Below are 22044 nucleotides of genomic sequence, written 5' to 3' on the forward strand. Positions count from 1 at the left end.
TGCCTCTTACAGTTCAGGCGCTGTGTCCGCTTTGTCAGGTACTGCTTTCCTTTTGGCAATGAGATGAAACGGCTCCCCCCGCTCCACCGAGGGCTGTGTGCTTTATTTGCCCCTCTCGGCGCGTGTGACGCGTCGGGGAACGCGCCGCTGCTGAGACTGTCGGGATATGCAGTCCCGAGGCGGCGGCGCGGCTGGTGGCGGTGTTGGGGTCCTTCTCTGCTCGACTCGCTCTCCTGTGGATGTCAGCTGCCTCTTACAGTTCAGGCGCTGTGTCCGTTTTGTCAGGTACTGCTTTCCTTTTGGCAATGAGATGAAACGGCTAGCCCCGCTCCACCGGGGGCTGTGTGCTTTATTTGCCCCTCCCGGCGCGTGTGACGCGTCGGGGAACGCGCCGCCGCTGAGACTGTCGGGATATGCAGTCCCGAGGCGGCGGCGCGGCTGGTGGCGGTGTTGGGGTCCTTCTCTGCTCGACTCGCTCTCCTGTGGATGTCAGCTGCCTCTTACAGTTCAGGCGCTGTGTCCGCTTTGTCAGGTACTGCTTTCCTTTTGGCAAAAGGGGGGGGATGCTGGCTGGCTGCTGCGAGCGGAGCACACAGGGGGGCCGCTGGTCAGTCAGACTGCCTGTCGGTCAACCCCCCAGGCTCTTACTTCACGGTAGCCGCTGTCGGCACCGCGCTCGCGTTCATGCTTCGCCCCCCCACACAGTACCTTAAATCCTTAGTCCTTAGTCCGAGCTGTTGGTGAGTAGCTTGTGCTCACTTTCGTCCTCCTGGCCGATGGTCGTGCTGACAGTGCAGGGCGTTTCAGGCAGTGGCTGTGGGTCCCAGCCCGATGTTCGCGTTAATGAGCTCCAAGCTCCAAGGGAGCTCCAAGGCAACCCCAGGTGGCTCCCAGGTAGCAGCAGTAACAGCAGCGGGGGCCGCTTCACCTTGCCTGCTCCCGCTGCTTCTCTCGCCTTGCGGGCCCCTTGCCACTCGCCTCCCGTCTCGTTTTCCTGAAGGGCGGGTGGACAGAGTTTAGGCAGTGAGTTTAGGCAGTGAGCAGCCTGCTCGCCGCCACCCGTTCCCGCTGCAGTCCGTTTCGAGATGGCGTTCTGGCGTCCTCATACAGCTCTCTAGCGCAACTGGTAGTTACTATTGGTAGTGTAGCATTTCTTGCCACATGCGATGATCTTACCAGAGCCCTTAATGAGAGTAAGGTTATATTTTACCTGTGACTACTTTAGAAATATATACCTACAAGTGGAGTTTTACCAACATATGTTCTCCTCACAAGGACTAGTCATGAACCCAAAAAGCAGCCGACATGCATTAACCCATTTCACTGCAATTGCTGTGTGCGAAGCGAGGCCTAGACATTTTTTATTATCGGTAATATAAATATGCATATATATATTTTCCATGCCCATTAACAGCAGTAAAGCTTGTCCTACTCCTAAATACCCACTGTGGCTGAAAAAGGTTCTTATACATGTTACTCCGCCTCCAATCTGGCTGCTATTACCCCTTGCCTATCTTCACTTCCATGCACCCAACAGCAAAATCACCAGCCTCCCACGTCTGCTCCAAATCACATTCACAGTCCTCTCTTTGGCTGTAATTCAAACTAATTAAATCTGAATTGGAACTGCCCACCCACAAGCTGCGATTTTGTTTAATGGAGCAGTACATGTATAACATCACATTGTTAGATACTACCACACATTTACTATGTCACTTACAGACACTGATATCCAGGCAGCCAACAGTATGGATGCATCAGGAGTGACTACCAGAGTTCCGTCATTGGTGCAACTCTGAAACCACTAAAGGTTCTTGTTGGTACTCAGCACATAGGGATCTTCTACTATGTTTATGATTATTGCCATGTAAATGTGATGCCTTCTTCGTCAATCAATCTATCATTTAACGGTAGCTAACTGCTTGGTGATTTGTTCATTCGAACAGTCAGCTCTTGAGTCCTTTCCTGAATTCCCAGAGCGATGAGGTGGTCCTGAGGAGAAGGAGAAGGTTGCTCCAAGTTTTGGTCACCAGGTGTGAGAAAGAGCGTCCTCTACTGTTGATTTGGCACATCCAGAGGTTGTCTGCGAGGAAGACGGGGGAAGATCATAGGTGTCTGGTTGGTTGATGAAAGGTCATGCCTTTTTTGATGCATGCTGGTCCTTCTTTGTGCAGGGCTTTGTATGCATGGGTCAACATCTTGAAGAACTGGCATCTCCTCCGGATCAGGAGCCAGTGTAGCTTCTTAAGGTGCGGTGTGAGGATGAGTTTTGCTGCTGAGTTTGTATTGTTTGTAGTCTCTTCAGGAGGAGTGTGGTGATTCCTACCTAGAGTCTGTTCCTGTAGTCCAGCCTGCTGGTGACAAGGACCTGTGTGACTGTCTTTCTGGTGTTGACTGGGAGACACCTGAAAATCATGCGGAACATGCGTCTCAATGCAAGGCACATATTGTAGCAGAGAAGGTGTCCCATAAGTCTTCTACATCTATAGTTAAAATCTTGAAACTGTTGAAATGTATTCATGAAAACAATATTTGCCTTAACAGGCAGTCACTAGATGAAGTGACCAGCAAGCTCCAGGTCTATGAACGGAGACAGAAGCGCTTCTAGAACTACAGACTCTGCTGCAGAAGATACCTTTCCACGTCACTGAAGGCCACAATTATTATTTTTTGCTCACAACATGCATGGTTATTGCTCCAAGCTGTTGACTACATTAAAAAAGAAACTTTGCAAATAGATCTTAATCTGAATGCATAAACTTAATTAAGCTCGGCAACTGTGTCATTGTAGTGTTCTAAACCAATAAAGCTATATACAAGTCTACACACTGTAAATGCTCAATGAAGCACATTATATAATATGCTTAAGATACATAATTGCCATTGTTACGAACTGTTTATGCCCCTTTTTTGAATTTCCTTCGTTAAAGCAAACTACTTAAAAAAACAAAGACGTGAATCGGCTTGTATTGTATTAAACTGTATTGTAATTACATTTGTACAGCGCTTACTACCCCTGAAGAAGCATCAAAGCGCTTTTTCGCCGAGTATCACGCTACCCCGGAACCCAAAAGGATTAGCGCTGAATTACTATAATTAAATTATGAAATTAATTTGCATGTTGGATATGTTAGTCTGTTATTTGGATTGAAAGGATAGTGGAGTATACATTTCAAACTGTAAAAACACAATTTAAGAATTCCCACCATAATTGTGTGTACAAGTAGTTATCTCCATGCCGCAAACAAGTGTCTGTGAGAAGTATCATAGATTTTCTTTATTTAGATGCCTGTCTGTCTATCACTCTAACTTTGCATTGTTCATGCTGGTCATCAGATAGTTTTCCCTGACAAAATAGGGAAATTATGTAAAAGATCATTCCGGAAGGAGTTTAAAAGCCTAGAACTCCTTAAGTGAATATCATAGCTAAACATCAGTTTGGCTGTTGCATTTGTGATCTGAAAAACAGTTATGTACAAGCAGAAACACAGGGCTTGGAATCTGTGTCATTTAGATTGATAAGATATACATTGATAATGTAATTGTAGAAGCGATTCTGTTCCTAGGATATTTTACTACGTGATTGATGTGGCTAATTAACAATAATAGCATTTGCATTTGTAAGGCTAATCAGTATATTAACCTGTTCGAGTTTTGTTTACCATGCATGCATATACGAATCCTTCGTGAAATATAAGATGCAAAGAAAAGTTGTGTTGTTAAACTTAGTGTACATGCTTAATCCTGATTCAAATAAATAATGCCAAATCCGTAAATTGTGTATGCAATGTAAATAAAATGTTTTCCATAATAATAGCGGTTTGTGAGGAGAAAAATGTAAAAAACATGGTGTGCTTTATGCTCTGTCTAGTTTCAGAACCTAAAGGGAATGTCTTATGTTATGTTAAAATTAGTTGTGGAGCGCACATTCACTGATTGGTTTCTTGGCGCTGTATATAAGAATAGTCTGAGTCCTGGTGAGTTATTCATTTGTGCCTCACTCAACTCAGGTCATGGTGTGGTTTTGGCAAGTGTAAACTCATTATACAGCTCTGAGTCTGAAGGTGAACCTCTCTAAATTAAATGTAACTATATGTATAGAGACATACCATGTAACTATCCAACTCAGCTTAATTTGTGCAGGTGGTGGGTACCAGCACTGAGCATGACAGACGTTTTGTGAGGCTCAGGCCATCAAACTGAAGCGGGCCCTCCATTGGAGTAGGATCTTTTCCAAAGTTTTGACATTTGTCCCACAGATTAAGCGAAAAATAGTCAGATCCAGAATCAGATGTCATCCCAGTTAGCTACATCATCATCATAAAGAGGGAAGCTTTGCTTTAAAATGTAGAAATAAATATGTTGCAGCTCCCAAATTGGGTTCCCATAAATTCAGTTAAGGGATAAACCTTTCTGACAGGACAAACCAGCACTCACTTCTGGTGACCAAACCTACTTTCCCATATTCGACTTTGACCCAGAGCAAGGAGAGCAAGGCAGAAATGGGAGACACGAGGAGAAAGAGAAAAATAGTAAGACAATGAAAAGTGAAACAGCAGCCATGCAAAAGAGCATCCATCAGTGAGATAAAGAGACAGAAAGTCTAAATGTGGCGGAAGGAAGAGGCACAAGGCCGAGCCAAGACTAGTGAGCCTCTGTATTCAGAAACCCCAGCACTCAACAGCGCCAGCAGAGGGCTCCTAGGAAAACTTTGAACCCTATACAAATTAAGCACGGTTTAATTGATGATACATGCATATTCATATGGGGCAAAACGGTCATCTCAGACCCTTAGAAGTCTAAGCAATGACCACTGGCTCGCTCAAAATTTGTGGGCCCCTTGCAATTCCTAAACCATCAAAGAATGGAGTTGGCTCTTGTCTTCAGCCCCATCAATCTGTAATTAAAAGCACAGTTGTTATGCAGAGCAGGCTTTATATACTTCACCTTCCTATGAATCTATCAGCTATGTGTTTTCCAATAATTACGCAACAAGAATCAATGCTACTGCCATAACTTGTCTTAAAGCAACCAGAAAACGAAGCCATCTTTTTGTCACCCACTGTCTCGTGTTTGTGTAATAATTTTCTACAGAGCCTCAGATCCAAAATAGACTTCATTTGTTTATAAGTCTTCAGCACTTGTCCTTGAAAACATCCTATTTCCCACCTTCCCATGACAGTTATTCTGGCGCTTGTGCTTTAAATTTCTACTCTCTTTTTCTCTAGTCTCTTTATTTATGTATCCTTGGGCAGCCATTTGGCTAGTCATTTGGAACATCAATACTTTAATGCACCTATTAACAGGTATCGACCCAGAGAACTGATAAGAATGACTCCGTCTGTCTAATGTTCCCATTTCCCGAATGCCCTTGTCCGGCATAATACACATGGGGCCATATGTACGAAGGCATTTTCCATTTCATAATGGTGCGAATCGCTATTTCGGGCCATTAGGAAATGCAAAATGCCATTTTGGTATGTACGAAAGGCATTTGCAGTGGTGTAAGATGCAATTTCCATCTAGTAGAAATCGCATTTTTAGAAACCGCTAAATAGGAAACCCCAGTAGGGATTTCCATTTGGCGAATGGTTAACACCATTTACAAAGGATTCCTTAATTGTGAATAGACGCAAAATGGCCGTTTAGGAAATGCAATTACCATCAATGTGGATCTGGTGGAACCAGGTGCAAACTAAACAAGATCACCCAAAGCGCATCTGGCTTATTCAGAATGGCAACTCTGTATATCTTGGCGAGGAGGAGGAGGATTTTGACTGGTAGGCAGAGAAGGAGGCAGAGACAGGACAGGATATTTAGGATGAGGGTCCCCCTTTTTGAACAGACTTAGGAGGAGAGTTTTAAGAAGTACAAACTCAGTAGTGAGGTAATTTTGGAATTAATTGCTGAGTTACAGCCTCAGCTACAGAACCCAACCCCCAGAAGCAATGCAATCCCACCACATTTGCAGGTATTGTGTTGTCCGTACCTTTTGGCTTCAGGCAGTCACCAGGAAGTCATAGCAGTGACTTGCACATAAATCAACCTAGTATGATTATTTCCCCCCAGAATGGGGAATTGCATTTGGGTCGAGCATTATCAGATCCAAATCGAGATGCAGTGTCCCTATTTTGAGGACAGATGCGCTTTGAATGGTAATTTAGAGTGAGGCTAAGGCAGTGAGGTGTGAAAGAAAAGCAGAGGCGGTGTGCTGAACATTCCATGCTCCTCTGTGCCATGGGAGGGTGTCGAGTGGGTGACAGCGGTGAAGACATGGCTGCATTTGCAACTCAAACCTAAAGAAAAATTACTTTTCCTAATTTGCAAATTCATATTAAGAAATCACAATTTTGCGATTTCCTAAACTGCGATTTCTTATTTGCAATTGCGAATCTGTAGAAATTTGCATTAGACGAATACACTGTTTAGTTCATATCATTTTGCAATTCTCTAATAGCGATTTTTACAGATTTGCTATTTGGAAATTGCAAAGCCACATTATCATGCATATGGCTTATGGTCATTTCTTCGCAATGATGTCTCCATTATTGTTGCTCACCTATGCCTAACCTAGTCATGTGGGAGACTGCTCCATGCATGTTTTTAGAGAGCTAGCATTTTCTATGTTTCACCTAAGCTTATGCCTCAGGTTCGCCTGAACCTGATTATCACATGCTTGCTTTAAACTATATCCATAAAGACAGAATTTCTTCTCCTACTTGTGTCCTCCTTACAACATGCATAATTCCTGATGGTCCCGGTAACTAAGGTTACGGACACTGTGGGGTATTACAAGTTGTACACGACGACCATGGTTTCACAGTTTTTCAGTCAGGCATTGAATGCAGGTGAAATGACTCAGTGAAAACTGCGGAAATTATGATGGATACACTGCTCCCACATGTTATTCCCCCCAAAAACCTGTAATCAGCAGCAACTGAATGCCCTTAAAATTACAGATGCATGTGGTATCAGTAATTCATGTTGAGGGAAGTGCCCTCTGATTTGCGGGACACTTGTATTAAGGGCATAGTTTTGTTGTCCACGAGAATCTGATGCAATCAAACTTTCGGACATAAACCTTTGCTAACTTGGGATGCTTACTCTCTAATTGTCTTTTACTTACATTCTAAAACCTCCTCTAACAAACATGGTAATGTTGGCTCATACTCAATTGGCATATTTAATTTTCCTATAAGTCCCTAGTAAAGTGGCACTATCAGTGTCCAAGGCCTGTAAATTAAATGCTACTAGTGGGCCTGTGTGACTGACAGACCGTGCGCGTTCCTGCCAGAGAGACCTCGAGTGATTGAATCCTCCCGTGTTCAGGCATACCCCATACCGGTCCTGAAGTGATCCCTGAGATTTACGCGCTACACAAGCCACTTGTTCAGCCTGAATTGAAATACTGCCACCATGTGAATATTCCTAACCCCGTGTGTGTACCGCGTGGCGGACAACTACACTTGAAAGATCCATAACCGGCTAATTACAGAAATTGCCCCTACACCGGCGAATTACCGTCACCAAGGCATACTCATTGCCTCGTGCAGATGTTTTGTTCCCAGTCCCCGTCCTGAAGAGAACCGTCAACAAATCCGGTTCGAAACGCGTCGACATACCTACCCTGTGGCCATTCAAAAAGGGTGCACCTAGGAAGTGTAAACAAAAAAACCACCTGGAATCCTAGCTGTGTAACCCAATATAAATTGCAACCACAGGGTTGTCAGGCAGGCAGGCGTACTACTCCATCTGTTCCCGCCTGTCCCTTGGTTTCATACCCCCATGGACTGGTTGTATTTTTGTATTTTTGTTTATAGGAACTTTTTCACTGTATATAAACACAATCTATGTTTGGATATTTGATTAATGTTACTGTTTTTCTTGGTGTGTCTTTCACAACTGTGCTCATTTGAATTGTGTGCTTTTCAATTTGTAAATAATGTATAGTGGTAGTTGTGTATAAATGTAAATACTGTATTCGTGTACTCACTGTCGTGACAGTCTTTTGGTTTGCCCATATGTTTTGATGAATTTAAAAACCAAAAATTAAATAAATTTGCTTTTGGTACAAAAGGCCTTGGTAACGTAGTATATTTTGACTACGTTACTGTCATTCATGATAATAACTTTGCCTATCCAGCCATTCTTGTTCGGTTGATTATACTAGTGGGCCTGCAGCACTGACTGTGCCACCCACTTAAGTAGCCATTTAAACATCTCTCAGTCCCGCCATTGCAGTCTTTGTGTGCAGTTTAAACTGCCTACTCGACCTGGCAAAATAAACTTTTTGCCAGGCCAAAACCTTCCTTTTTAATACATATAATTCACCCTTACGGTAGGCCCTGGGCAGGCAAGAGGGCAGAGTGTAATGTTTTAAAAAAGCAGGTCATGTACTTTTAAGTTTTACATGTTCTAGTAGTGAAAACCTCAAAGTTGTTTTCCACTGCTACAAGGCCTATCTCCTATAGGATAATATTGGTATTACCTTTTATAAGTGTAATTTCCAAATAGGAAAATATAACTTGCTAAAGTTTGGTGTCTTTGGAATCCTAATTTAAAACCCTAACTTATGGGGAATTCGGATTTTAAAAGACAATTCTGAAAATGCCACTTTTAGAAAGTTGGCCTTTTATTGCTTTGGCCACTTGTTGCTGGAGTCTGTCTCTGGGCAGGATGGGAGAGAAGAGTTGGGCCCAGCCTGACTTACACCTGAATAGGCTGTGCCCTGTCCCCACACAGATGGCGGCATACCCCCTGTAGTTAGTCTGGAGCCAAGGAAGGGAAGGCAATGCATCTTGGCACTTCAAATGCATGCCTCTGGAAACTTCTCCCCACTTCAAAGCCACTTCAAAGCCACAACTGTGTATAAAAGAAGGACCTCAGACACCACCACTTCAGTACACTTCTTGACCTGTGGATACTGATATTATTTAGTGCATGTACACTGGGTCGGTTTTTTGGCGCATAGGTAACAGAAGCACATCAAGTTCCTCCCAGCTTTAGTCATATGCTTGTCTAAAGAGCCATGTTTTTAAGAGTTGCCAGAAAGTTACGATTGGGAGTATATTTTTGGATCTGGACAGATATAAAGGCTGGACTTCTACCATAGAGGGATTTAAAAAGAATGCAGTCAGTCTTGAAGACAGATTGTTGTTCTACTGGTTGTTGGAAGATTAACCTGGCTGCCTGGTTTTGTGCCAGTTGAAGTCTTTAATTGAGGCCTTTTGGAAGGCCTAGGTAGAAAGAGTTTGCATAGTCTATACTGGAGATGACTGAGGTGATGATAACCTGAATGAGGGCTTCAAACGAAAGGAATTTGAGGATTTTCCTGATTTTGCAAAGTTGCAAAGAGGAGGTTACCGCTCCTATCTAGGGTTCTTGGAAAGATTCTTGTCAATGAGGACTCCAAAAAGGACGGCCAGAATGAGGTATTCCATAAGCCATACTTGTTTCTGGTTATAACAATATCTGTCTTGTCAGATTTTAATTTTAGTGGGTTGCTGTTGATCCAGTTACGGATGAACATCTTATTTTGGAAGGCTTCTATAAATTCAAGGGAGTTATTATTAGTAAAAAGCAGTTGCATGGCACCCGCATAGTTACGGATTCTGACTTTTTTTTTAGGGAATGCCCTAGGGGGCGTATGTACAATTTAAAAAGATGAGGGAACAGAGAGGAACCTTGAAGTAATCTGCAGATTAGTCATGCCTTGGGTGAGCTAAAGACAGACAGTCAGACTGATTGAAATCGGTCCTTTTGAATAGAGATAATCCAGTCCAGCGCTGTCCTGCAATCCCGCTACTCTGACACGGTCCACCAAGAACTCATGGTCGACCATGTCGAAAGCCGCCGATAGGTCTAGAAGGACGAGCGCCTGGGTGAAGCCCATGTCGGCTCCTTCTCACATGTCATCCATGGCTGAGAGGACGACTGATTTGGTGGAGTGGGCTTGCCAAAAGCCTCCCTGTGAAGGGTCAAGGAAGTTAGGTTCCTCTAGGAGGGAGCAGAGATGTCTAGCCTCTGATACCTTCACTAAGAAAGGTAGCAAGGAGATAGGGCAGTAATTTTTCAAGCAAGGCAAGTGGGTCATCACTGACTTTCTTTTGGAGCAGACAATTATGGCCTCCTTAAAGGGGCTAGGGGCAATGCATTGGCTGATGGACTCATTAAGGAGGGAGACGGCTGTGTTCTGTGTTGGGGGGGAGGACAAAACAGTTTTTAGGACCCTCGGAGGAAAAGTGTCATTAGGGAATCCCGACTTAACTTTGGTCAGCAGGTCTCTTCCAGAAAGAAGTACTCCTGTGCTGCTGAAGTACTTCCATTCTGCTGTACTGCTGCTTGGCTGTGCCAACCTACTGCATGCTGCCCTCCTGCCTGGGTGAGAAGGACTAAACCTGCGTCTCTTGAACCCAGAATCTAGACTGACTCAAAAGGCTAGTTGGCTGTCCCCCTGATCTGAAGCCTCAGGGACATAATAGGCTTCCAACCACCTTGCACATGCATCTGGACTCTGCCATCTGTGAGACTACCATGCTAAGGGGTGCCACCCTACTCCTGGACCCTTGGAAGTGGGCCTAAGGTGCTTGCCTGCAGAACTGATCCATCTTCTCTGCTGAGAGTACATTCCAGAGCAGAACTGACACATTGCAACTGCCGTTTGGATAGGACCCACTGCAAAGACCCATATCAATCACTGCAGTCCTCGGAACCGACGCATTGCCCGGTTGGTGCAGCCAGGTTCTTGCACCTCTTGGCGACGGCAGCCTCGACGACAATGTCAGACTCTGCATCACAGCCTCTTGGAACTGACACATCACCAGCTGCATGCAACATCCCGGATGCCGGACGTCTCATTGCAAGCCCCATCAAAGGGATCCTCGATGATGTCGCAACAGTACCTCACACGGTAGCCTTGATACATCATGAGCCCGACCATTGTTTTAGCTGCTCCCCGCACCTTTGACAATGATCCACACAACACTCTGCAACCAGGATTTAAGGTACTCCGTTCACCAGGCCTAACTAGGTGCCTGTAGCCAGCCTGTGATCCATCACGGTCAGACTGAATTTGTTACTTTGTCCCAGTATGGTGTGACCAGATATCCCCAATTGGCGCTTTGTGCTTGTTGGTACTATTTTCAATACAATCCTAATAAGTCAATATCACCAATTCTACTAATTAGATTTTTTTTGTTTTGATCTTGTTTTATTTATTAAACATTCCTCTATTTTTCTAAATCTATTGTGGGCTCCTTTTGTGGTGTAGTTTCAATAGTTTTACTGTTTGAAGCATTGCACAAATACTTTACACATTGCCTCAAAGTTAAGCCTGACTGCTGAGTGCCAAGCTACCAAGGGGGTGAGCACAGGTTCATTTGGGGTTTGCTTGTGACTTACCCCAAAAAGGACTATGGTTTCTGCTTTACCAGGGCTTACATCACAGTCAACCAACAACCTAATTTCTAACAAACAATTTCTTTAAAAATATACCATTCCTCGAGGACGCAAGCTGCTGCTCACATACAAGGTTCATTTAAGGAGGAACCGGTCTGGAGATGCTTGAGCCCTTGTTCAGAAGGGACCTTGATGGAGCAGATTTCATCTGCAGTCAGGCATGGTTTTATTTTTGTGCTTCAGACAGACTGCATTTAAATTGCCACACACATTTTGGTGCAAGTTAAAAACATGGCACATGAAAAATATGAAAGTGAGGCCTAAGTCAGTCTGAAATGCTTGTGCTGAATTAACATGTGTTTTTGCAGTGTAGAGAAGTGTCCTTTTTAGCTTTGAAGATTAATAGAATGTGTTTCTCTTTTCCCAGCTCATCCCTTGTAATCTAATTTCACTATTCCTGTCTTAAAAGACTTTGGCTTGTGGGATATTTAGATAAATATTTCAGTTAATAACACCTCTTTTTATAATGTGTGTGAATTAATAATGCACCAAACACTACACATGGGGCTAAATACTTTTTGCATGAAAATCTATCTAAAACATGAAAGCATGTTGCTGTGTGCGCTGTATTAACTGTGGGTTCTGTATTAACTGTGTGTGCTTTTAAATTTTACACTAAATGCATAAAAATGCTATGTTGCACATTTATTTTACATGTCATACATAATAGAAAAACTGCTTGAAACTAATAGCTTGGCTAGGTAAACATTTATAAGTGGTATTAGTATGAGGGAGGGAAACATACTGGCAGAATTACATGACATTAATATTCTCTTTTGTGTCTGTTTTATTTTTGGGGCCTAAGAAAACATGGCTGCTAGTAAATCCAGCAAGGCAATGACTTGCATTTAAAGAGAAGAGAGCAGGCGCAGACACCATCTTGACTTAAACTGCGGAAGGAGTCAAGGTCACTTTGAACTGCACATTCTTGTGATTGTGCCAATGTACGAGTTAGTTAAACCTTTCGATGCTGATGACGAGCTCAGCTCGTCATCACCCACGGGTGTCGTGTGCTGATGACGAGCTGAGCTCGTCATGACACCAGCAAAATGGTAATTCCCAGCACACAGCGGGAAAACGCCTAGCAGCCAAGAGGTTAAAGATATCCTTCCTGACTGTGCTGTGGAAGGAAGGAAGAGAATTAGAATGAAACACTTTCCTAGCAAATGTTGCAAATATATATAAAATGTATTTACTCGTGTATGCTTCTTTTGTTAAAACTGGTATTGTCAGGATTTTAGAATGAGTCAGGATTCTGAGACCTCTTGCCATCATGACTGACCAATCACGTACAAGTTTTCCTGAAGATGCAACATTTTTGTGTAGTCTGCCAAGAATTAGAGTATAAATAATGACCTCTCTGGAGGCGTGGTTGGCTTTTTGCTCACTGGCTGGCTTTCAGCTCACTTCTGCTTTTTGCGTCATTCACATGGGTTAGGTACGAGTGTAGTTCCTGAAAATTTCTGGAACCCGTGAAATAAACTTTGTCGTATTTTGACGATTTTTATGCCAAAATACCGATAATGACTAGTACATTGTGCACAAGCATTTGCGTCACAATCAGGTAACGATTTCACCACGAAATCGTCATTTTTGTTTCTGAACCCTTGTCCGCCATTTTGCGTTTTGGCATCCATCTTATATGTTGCCCTTCACATAGGCTTGCAACTGCAGCTGAATTTGATATCAAGGACACGTACACCTTAATCGACTTCCCTGTGACCTGGCCAAGCTGAAGCCATCGCCCCAAGCCAAACCTGTTTGATCAGTTCCTCTCCCAGTGGCCGAACGAGATAGCATCTACATACAACAGGCCATAAATCGTGTACATCGCACACACACCCTGCCCAAATCTTGCTCACACCTGGCTCTGCTCTTTTCTTCTCTTTTGCTTTATGATGAGGAGGAGCCCGGTTTTATTGAGGGTACACCGATATCTGATGGAAATGTTGGGCCTGGCCGGATAATTGATCACGAACTGGACACACTAAATGTATACATGTCACCATGACTCTGCTTTTTCCTTTTGTAAAGAAAATATGTGAATAGCCCACTGTAAATTCTAGAATGTTTGCACCGTAAACTTAAGAATGTTGCCTGAAGCCTAAAAAGATGTATAAAAGAAGAGACCAGGCTTTGTACATTTGAGCAGTCTCCTGAGAACATACATGCTGTTGTACTTCTAGGACGCTTGTTACCTGGTTGCAGCCAATAAATTTGATCCTTGACTTCACCTAGAAGACTCGTGTTTCTGTGGTCTGAATCAGGAAAGTACTCGAGGTCTACGGGTGTTATCCCTGACACCGCTGGGTTACCGGATCAGTACCGGTTCTGAAAAACCCAGTACCTCAGTTGGCGCCCAACGTGGGGCGGTATCAGCGGTACCGGTCCAAGCCAGAGGTTCGTGAGGAACTTCGTGTGAAAATTCCGGAGGAAGGCCAGCCACTTCAGCGACCCCTGCATGTCGACGTGATTCCAAAGGTCTTTGCTGCGAGGTTCTCCGCGTCCCGACGGCTACGAAGGACTGCTGCCCTGACTGCCGCCCTGATTTGGACCCTTGATGTTTGGTAGAGCGAAACGATAGACAAGTCTTCTGGTGACGTCATCGATATTTCAGTTAAGTATAAGTGGAGCGCCTCCCAGTCCTTAGTTTGTTTGGTGTCCCTTTTGGACCGTTTTGTATTGGTACTTGCAAGCACCAAAACCGAAGGATTCGTGTATTCACGAGAAATATCGTAATCGATAATCCTTTGAAGTTTGGAGCTAGACTAGTGAGCGAAGATGCCTGGTCTTAGCAGACTTGGAAATTTGTTTTGCCTTGGTTGTAATAATAGGGATTCCCGATTGGAGGACTCGTGTCCGGTTCCTCCGATTGGAACTCCGACCTATGAACTTTATGCGAAACATGGGGTAGGCCCCATCATATACAATGAAGTGTGGATCAAATACACCCGCAAGGATGGTGTTTTAAAATGGCCCCAATATGGTAGTTTCGATACAGAAATCCTAGATAATCTCGAAGTTAAACTTTTTAAGAGGAAAGCCCGGCCGGCAATGTTTGACTCTTTCCGCCTATGGCGTAAGGAGGCCAAACAAAAAGAAATTAAATTAGAGAAGAGGATTAAGAGAGAAAGGGGTATTTCGATAATGCAAACTGCCAGGCAGCATAAAGACAATGAAGAAGAACAGATGAGCGAGCAGTTGCACAGGCAACGTAAAATGGTAATAGATAAATGTTATCCAGTTTTGCCGCCTCTTCAGCAAGAAGCAGCAAAAGAGCTTGAAAAAGATTCCTTAATGTCGCATTTGTTAAGTTCACCACCCCCATATGCGCAAAATGCTACCGCACCTCCACAACCTCTAGTTATGCAACCCATGGTTGTTGTGCCTCCCGTTCCTCCACAGCACCCACCAGCTACTCTTCAGCTGGCTCCTGTTCCTCCGAGGCAGCCTTCTCTAGGGCCACCTCCTCTGCTACCGCTCCTGCCTTAGCTTCTTCTCAATCTGCTTTATATCCTGTCTTGTCGACTTCTCCTTCGGTTCGACAGAGAATGACAAACACTGTTGCTAGTCTTTTCTCTCCTTTCTTTGGGTCACATAGTACGACCCCTGATTTGGAACGCACGCAGTTACGTAGTCAACTGCCCGATTCTAGAGAGAAAGAAATATTAGATCGTCTTGCGGGTAAATGGATTAACGACCCCGCAAGATATGACTTAGAGTCTGTTATGGATGTTTTTCGCCAATGGGAAGAACCGAAGCAGAGGTACGTCTTTGATACAATGTGTACTTTTCTTTATGAGGGTTTGGAGGAAAATTATTTGAAGCCTATTCCGCCTGAGTTGTGTTGCGTCCGGTTTGAGTTTGCAAAAGGTACGATTGTGGGTTCCGATGTAGACAAAGCAGTTGCAACATTACTGTCATTTAGGAATGAGGGTGTTTCTCAGTCGTTGTTCGAACAAGATTCATCCGTTAAGAGAAAAGGACAGTACCCAATGAGAGAGGTTCCTCCAGTATGGAAGGAAGCAGTGGCCGCTGGTCCGGCCAATAATCCACCAGCTGTACCGGCTCATTTTCAACGCGTTTGGGTGCATGTCCCCTGGAAACGTGCAGAAGTGTTAGCAATTAAGCAGTCTTTGCCTGACCCACGCAAAAACCCAGCAGGGTACTATAAAGAATTGACTCAGACTGTGGGTTCGTGTATTATGAACTTGGCAGACATCGACATGTTTGGCAATGTTGTCCCACAACCTATTTGGAGTAAGATTCGTCATACAGATCATGTGGTTGAATTGGGTGATACATGGGTTAACCTTAGAGATGCTGACAATAGACAAGTAGGCGGTGCCAAGCCCGAAGATTTGATTACTGAGCTCCCTAGTAAGATCATAGATTACATGAAAACGATGATGCCTGCGTTGCGTGTAAATTGGGATAAGTTGTCTGCGTGTAAGCAGAAGAAAGATGAAACGGTGTCTGATTTCTTCACCAGGTTTGAAGAAACGTTTGTTGACCACAGTGGTCAAGATATGAGCACAGAAGGTGGTCAGCGACTGTTCGTCGATAAATTCGTGCACAATCTGCTTCCAGAGTTGTGTAAGAAGTTGAAGGATTCAGAGAGTTCATGGGCAGTTTCCTCTTCAGCACAGATATTGGCTACTGCACAATATTACGAAAATAGAGACAAAGATGAGAAAGATAGAGCAGAAAAGAAAACTAAGGAATTGAAAACGAAGGTCTTATTGCAGCAAGCATATCCGCCACGTGGCGGTAATGGTCAGAATAATGGTAGCCAAAGTAACTATCAGAATACTTACCAGCAGCCTCAACAGTATTCGGGGAACTCGCAAAGAAAAGAGTTCCCCCAACAACCATATGGACCCAATCAGTGCGCGTATTGCAAAGAAAAGGGTCATTATAAGAATAACTGTCCCGTTTTATTACAACGCATGAATGGTGTTTCTGGTACAAGAGGTAGGGGTGTTCAGCAAACAACTAGAGGTAGAGGACGTGGAAACGTCCCTCAGAATGCACGCTCCTTTCCGCCTCAGGATTCTATGAATAAGTTTGACCAGCAGAATAACACTTCTGGTAGGACAGCTCAGTATTATGCTGATGATTATTATGCAGAAGATGGGTGGACCAAAGGTAATGATTCCTAGGACAGCCATGGACAAAGAGAGGGAGTTGTTTCAGTTCCAGTAGATCAGAGTGGGCCATATGTTGAGGTGATTACATCAGGTGTGTCTGAACCTTTTCTGTTGGATACTGGTGCTACAAAGAGTTCTATGATGCACTCAAAACTCCCTGGCGCACCTTTGTCTGGCGAAATGAATGTTTCTGTAGGTTTTTCTGGCGCCCCGGTTAGGAACCCGATTTCATATCCTATGTCCCTGTCTGTTGGTCCTTGTGAATTGGAAGCACCCCTTATTTTGACAACAGGTTGTGGTGAAAATTTGTTGGGATTAGACCTGCTAAAAAGATTGTATGCGACTCTGTACTGCTCTCCCTCGGGAGTACAACTTACACTAGGTAAGAAAGTGGTTTCTCCGATGTATTTGTCGAAAGATAAAATCCCGGCAGAATTGCTGTCTCTACCTAATATTCTTTGGGCTACTGGTCCTAACGATGTGGGTCTCTTGGAAATACCACCATATGTTGTGACATTGAGAGCTGATGTTAGAATGCCTCGTATTCCCCAATACAAAATCTCCAGTGAAGGTGAGAAAGCGTTATTAGCGATCATTCACGATTTGATTGAAAAAGATGTGATTGAAGAGACAAGAGGCAACATTTGCAATAGTCCTGTTCTGCCGGTTTTGAAACTAATTGACCCATCTCAGCCACCTGTGTACAGATTTGTGATTGACCTCAGAGAGGTGAATAAAATAGTAGTGCCACAATTTCCCGTTGTTCCTGACATTACTGCCCTGTTGACTATGATCCCAGCCTCTGCAACATGGTTTTCGGTGATTGATTTGAAGAATGCTTTCTTCAGCATCCCAATTGCTGAGGAAAGCAGGGATATTTTTGGTTTCAGTTTAGGAGGACGAAGTTTCCGCTTTAAGCGCGCTCCCCAGGGCTACTGTGAAAGTCCATCAATATATAGTCAAGTTTTAAAAACACAGCTTGATACGATTGTTTTACCTGAAGGCGCTACCCTCATTCAGTATGTCTACGACTTGCTTATCGCTGCAGACTCTGAGGAAATATGTAAAAAAGCGACGTTGTCATTGTTGCGTCATTTGTGTGATCTGCATCACAAGGTGTCCCTGTCTAAATTACAATATTGTCGACAAGAAGTGACCTACTTAGGTCATCTCTTATCGAAGGAGGTAAGGAAACTGACCCCAGAAAGAATCCAGGCAATAGCAAAATTAAGTGTGCCAAAAACACAGAGAGAATTGCGTGCTTTCTTGGGTATTACATCGTACTGTAGACAGTGGATTCCAAATTTTTCTTTACTGGCCAAACCATTGGTGGCATTAACATGTAAAGATACACCCAATCCCGTGCCTTGGTCCGAAGAGTGTCAGAAAAGTTTCTCTGAATTGCGCACAGAATTATGTTCGGCCCCTGTGTTGGGTACCCCCAACTACAATAAGCCCTTTACATTATATGTCCATGAGCAAGAGGGTTGTGCATTATCAGTGTTGACACAGTTGTTTGGAGATAAGCAGCATCCATGTGCATATTTTTCGTCGACTTTGGATCCGGTAGCTAGAGCATTGCCGAGTTGTCTGAGAGCCACAGCCGCTGTTTCTATTCGACAGTCTGCTGGTTTGGTGATGAATAACACGTTAGTGGTTATGGTTCCACACGCAGTGGACACGCTATTGAACAGAACCAAGACGCAGCACTTAACTAGTGCTCGATTGTCTGGTTACGAACTAACTTTGTTAGCGAGCCATGTCCACATCAAAAGATGCGGTACACTAAACCCCGCCACATTATTGCCAATCCCAGTTTAGACCGAGAATGCTGAGGAACAGCATGACTGTTTTCTTAGAACAGAAGAAGAAACAAAAGGGAGAATAGATCTCCAAGATACTCCTCTTGCTGAATGTGATGGTACCTTATGGGTGGATGGTTCATGCTTCAAGCTTCCGAATGGTGACACGACTGCAGCATATGCTGTCACCACTTTGCATACAGTCGTTGAAAGTGCACGTATTCCATTTAACTCAGCTTAAGCTGCGGAATTGGTTGCACTTACAAGAGCATGTGTGTTGTCGAAAGTAATGAAAGTGAATGTGTACACGGACAGCCAGTATGCGTTTGGTGTGGCCCATAGTTTTGGACGATTGTGGCGTGAACGTGGGTTCCTGACGTCGCATGGCACAAAGATCCAGCATGGTCAGTTGGTGAATGAGCTTCTTGAATCACTGACTTTGCCTCTGCAAGTTGCGATTATAAAATGTAGCGCTCACAAGAGGGTGACTGATGATGTTGGTCGTGGAAATGCGTTTGCTGACGAAGTCGCGAAAGAAACGGCAGGAAATGTAACGAGCCGAATGTATGTTGCAGGCCCTGCCAGATGGATAGGTGATGTTGGAATGTGTGAGGACACAATAGAGAGTGTGAAATCGATTCAATCTGAGGCTACAGAGGAAGAGTTGAACATGTGGAAAGAAAGTACGGGTAGAATGGATGCAAACGGTTGTTGGGTCGAATTGTCAGAACATCAGAGATGGTTGCTACCAGATGCGTACGTGCCTGCGGTTGTTACAATGGCCAATGGAATGGCCCATATCAGTGTGAAAGGGATCTGCAAGTTGCTGGCCCCGGTATGACAGAATGCTGGAATACCTAAGTGAGCGGAGAATGTAGTTAAACATTGCATGGTATGTCTGAAACACAATCCTGGTAAGGGAACCCCAACTCCAGCTGGTCATTTTGCACCTCCTACGTATCCGTTCGAGGTTTTGCAGCTAGATTTCATACACATGGAGAGGTGCAACAACTTAAAATACGTACCCCTTGTTGTTTGTGCCTTCTCCAGATGGGTAGAAGCATATCCCCTAAAGGACAACACTGCCTTGTCCACAGCGAAAGCCCTTGTGAAAGAATTCTTCCCTAGGTTTGGAATGCCTAGGATGGTCTGGAGTGATAACGGGAGTGAATTTGTGGGACGAGTGATGAAAGTAGTGTGTGAAGGGCTAGGCATCCGGCAAAAGTTCCACGCTGCAAACCACCCCCAATCAGCTGGATTAGTAGAATGCTACAACGGCACCCTAAAACTAAAATTAGCTAAGATTCAAGAAAGCACTGGTCTTAAATGGCCTGATGCTCTGCCCTTAGCGCTCCTATCCACCAGAATGACAGTGCATTCCAGAGTAAAACTTAGCCCTTATGAAATAGTCTTTGGCCGTCCGGCCAACATATGGGGAGTACCCAGACCTACCAAATTTAGCGAAATAGAGTATCCTGTTTTGCTTGACTACTTGTATGATTTGACGGCTAAATTGCGTGTTTTACACAAACAGGTTCACGACTCACTGCCTCAAGCCTCTGAAACTCCAGGACACCCTATTGATCCTGGAACATATGCCCTCGTGAAAAATTTCCAAAGGGCAAGAAACGATCAGCCCCGGTGGACCGGTCCTCATTTGGTCCTTCTCTCGACGAGATCTGCCGTCCGAGTGGAGGGAAAGAAATATTGGATACAGGGGACCCACACTAAACGGGTCCCGCTGCCTTTGCCTTATGACCGGTGGGTCCAGGAGGGTATCGCTGACCCAGAGACAGAATCCGTACCAAGATTCATCCCTTTCAGTGATGCTCGTGTAAAAGGAACAATTACAGAGACAGAAAGTGACAATTTGCTACAAGCAGCTGTGCCATCATCAGCTCGATTGGATGCCTCAGACCCTGAAGCTCTGTTTCAAGATCATACAATACCGGGAAAGCAACGGTATAATCTGAGGCCGAGAAATACGAACTAATAAAAAATAAACTAATAAGCATTTTTTTCCCCTTTAAGAACTATTTTTGAAAACGCAGCTCTCCACCCGAGAAACTTGCTCATTTTTGTTTTTTCGAACCGCCATCCGGGTTCTGCAGCTAAGGCCGCGGTTGACGCAGTCTTTGGAGCGCTGCTGGAGACGATTAGGTCTACAGTTCTGGTTGGTCTAAGGGAATTACCCTGGACTGAACAGAGGCCCTCCTTGACAGAAGCAACCTCCCACCGCAGGCAGCAACATAGAGGATGGAGTTTTTCAACATGGAGAGACCTGCCAAAACTGTAAATTTTAAAACGAAAATATGCCGAGTGGTGACAAGAAAAAGTTTTCTATTATTATGCATTTTCCTATTACTGAGTACAATGATGTTTTTAATAGGTTACACACTGTTTTCTTTACAAGTGTCCTTTGCCCCGACTACATCGCCCATACCTCCTCCTACTGTTTCTGCACATTCTTTTCAACCCCTTCCTGAGCATGAGTCAGCTAGGAGATTGGAGTTTATTAATAACTCATTCATTCAACTTCTACATCAACACCAGGTTGTAATAAACACGACAAATTGCTGGGTATGTGGACTCATGCCACACACGACTGATAAGGGTATCCCGTATTTTGTCCTACCTTTTAGTTACTACGGATCTTTGTGGGCATTTCAAACGTTATTTTTATTCTCCCTCAAACCATATTCCCCACGTTCCACAGGGAGCAATTCAGTCAACGGGGCATTACTAGTGGGGATCAGAAATATGAGCCAAAATATTGACACATATAGAATTCTCCCCAGAGACGAACTAGAAGCCTATCGTAGATGGAATGTAACAAAGTATGGAATTTCTTTAAGTGAGAGCCAGCGAGCAAAGAAATCTTCCCCAATCTGGATAGTGCCCCACCAAGGTCATCTATGTCTGCAAGGAAATGGCAAAAATCCCAGAGCTCAGCTAGGGAATAGTGTCTGTACCGAACCATATGTCTACCCGTCTCAGACCTCCCCCTCATTTTCAGCAGCTAAGGGCACGTATTTCATCTGCCAAGATAGAGCATACACATGGCTGCCCCCTGACTTCTCGGGCACATGTTTCATCTCGTTCCTGCTGCCACCCACCTACACGGCCGCGGCAGATTACCATAGGACAAGGATAGTTAGGGGTGTTGTGAGTAAAGACGACACCGCGGAACAAGAGTTTGGTGATTTCGCCAAAGGTTTTCTGCCATTTTGGGGGCCCATGGTGAACAGTAGGAACATTCGCCAGTTGACAAGAGTAGTTGAATCCACCGTGATCGAAACTGCTGGTGCCCTTAGTAATCTGACTGCTGAGCTCCAGTCGGACCGACTCATGACCCTTCAGAACAGGGTCGCATTAGATGTCATTCTTGCAGACCGAGGTGGGGTATGTAAGCTGATCCAATCGGGTTGCTGTATATTTATTCCAGATAACGCTCCAACAGTGTACCAGGCCATCTCCAAACTGCATAAGATTTCTGAATCGATTCATGTAGATAAAGGAGATTGGTCTCTCATGGGATGGTTCTGGGAACTGATATCTGGCTGGGGATGGAAAATTCTGATGGTCGTTGGGATTGTTCTAGCCATTCTCTTCCTGTTCTGTCTGTGTGTGCAGTG

The 22044-nt window shown here is 44.3% G+C and overlaps 1 protein-coding gene across 1 annotated transcript in view; it reads left to right on the plus strand.

The window, feature by feature from the left end:
* Positions 1-2824, plus strand: part of MATN3 (matrilin 3) — a 170987-nt gene extending 168163 nt beyond the window's left edge. The window contains exon 5 of the mRNA XM_086926287.1: positions 2551-2824. Within this exon, the coding sequence (XP_086782413.1) occupies positions 2551-2608 (58 nt within the window). The 3' untranslated portion in view covers positions 2609-2824. The remainder of the gene's footprint in view (positions 1-2550) is intronic.
* The last annotated feature ends 19220 nt before the right edge of the window (positions 2825-22044 follow it).

This window comes from Lissotriton vulgaris, chromosome 6, assembly GCF_964263255.1.
Source record: "Lissotriton vulgaris chromosome 6, aLisVul1.2, whole genome shotgun sequence".
Classification (NCBI taxonomy): Eukaryota; Metazoa; Chordata; class Amphibia; order Caudata; family Salamandridae; genus Lissotriton; species Lissotriton vulgaris.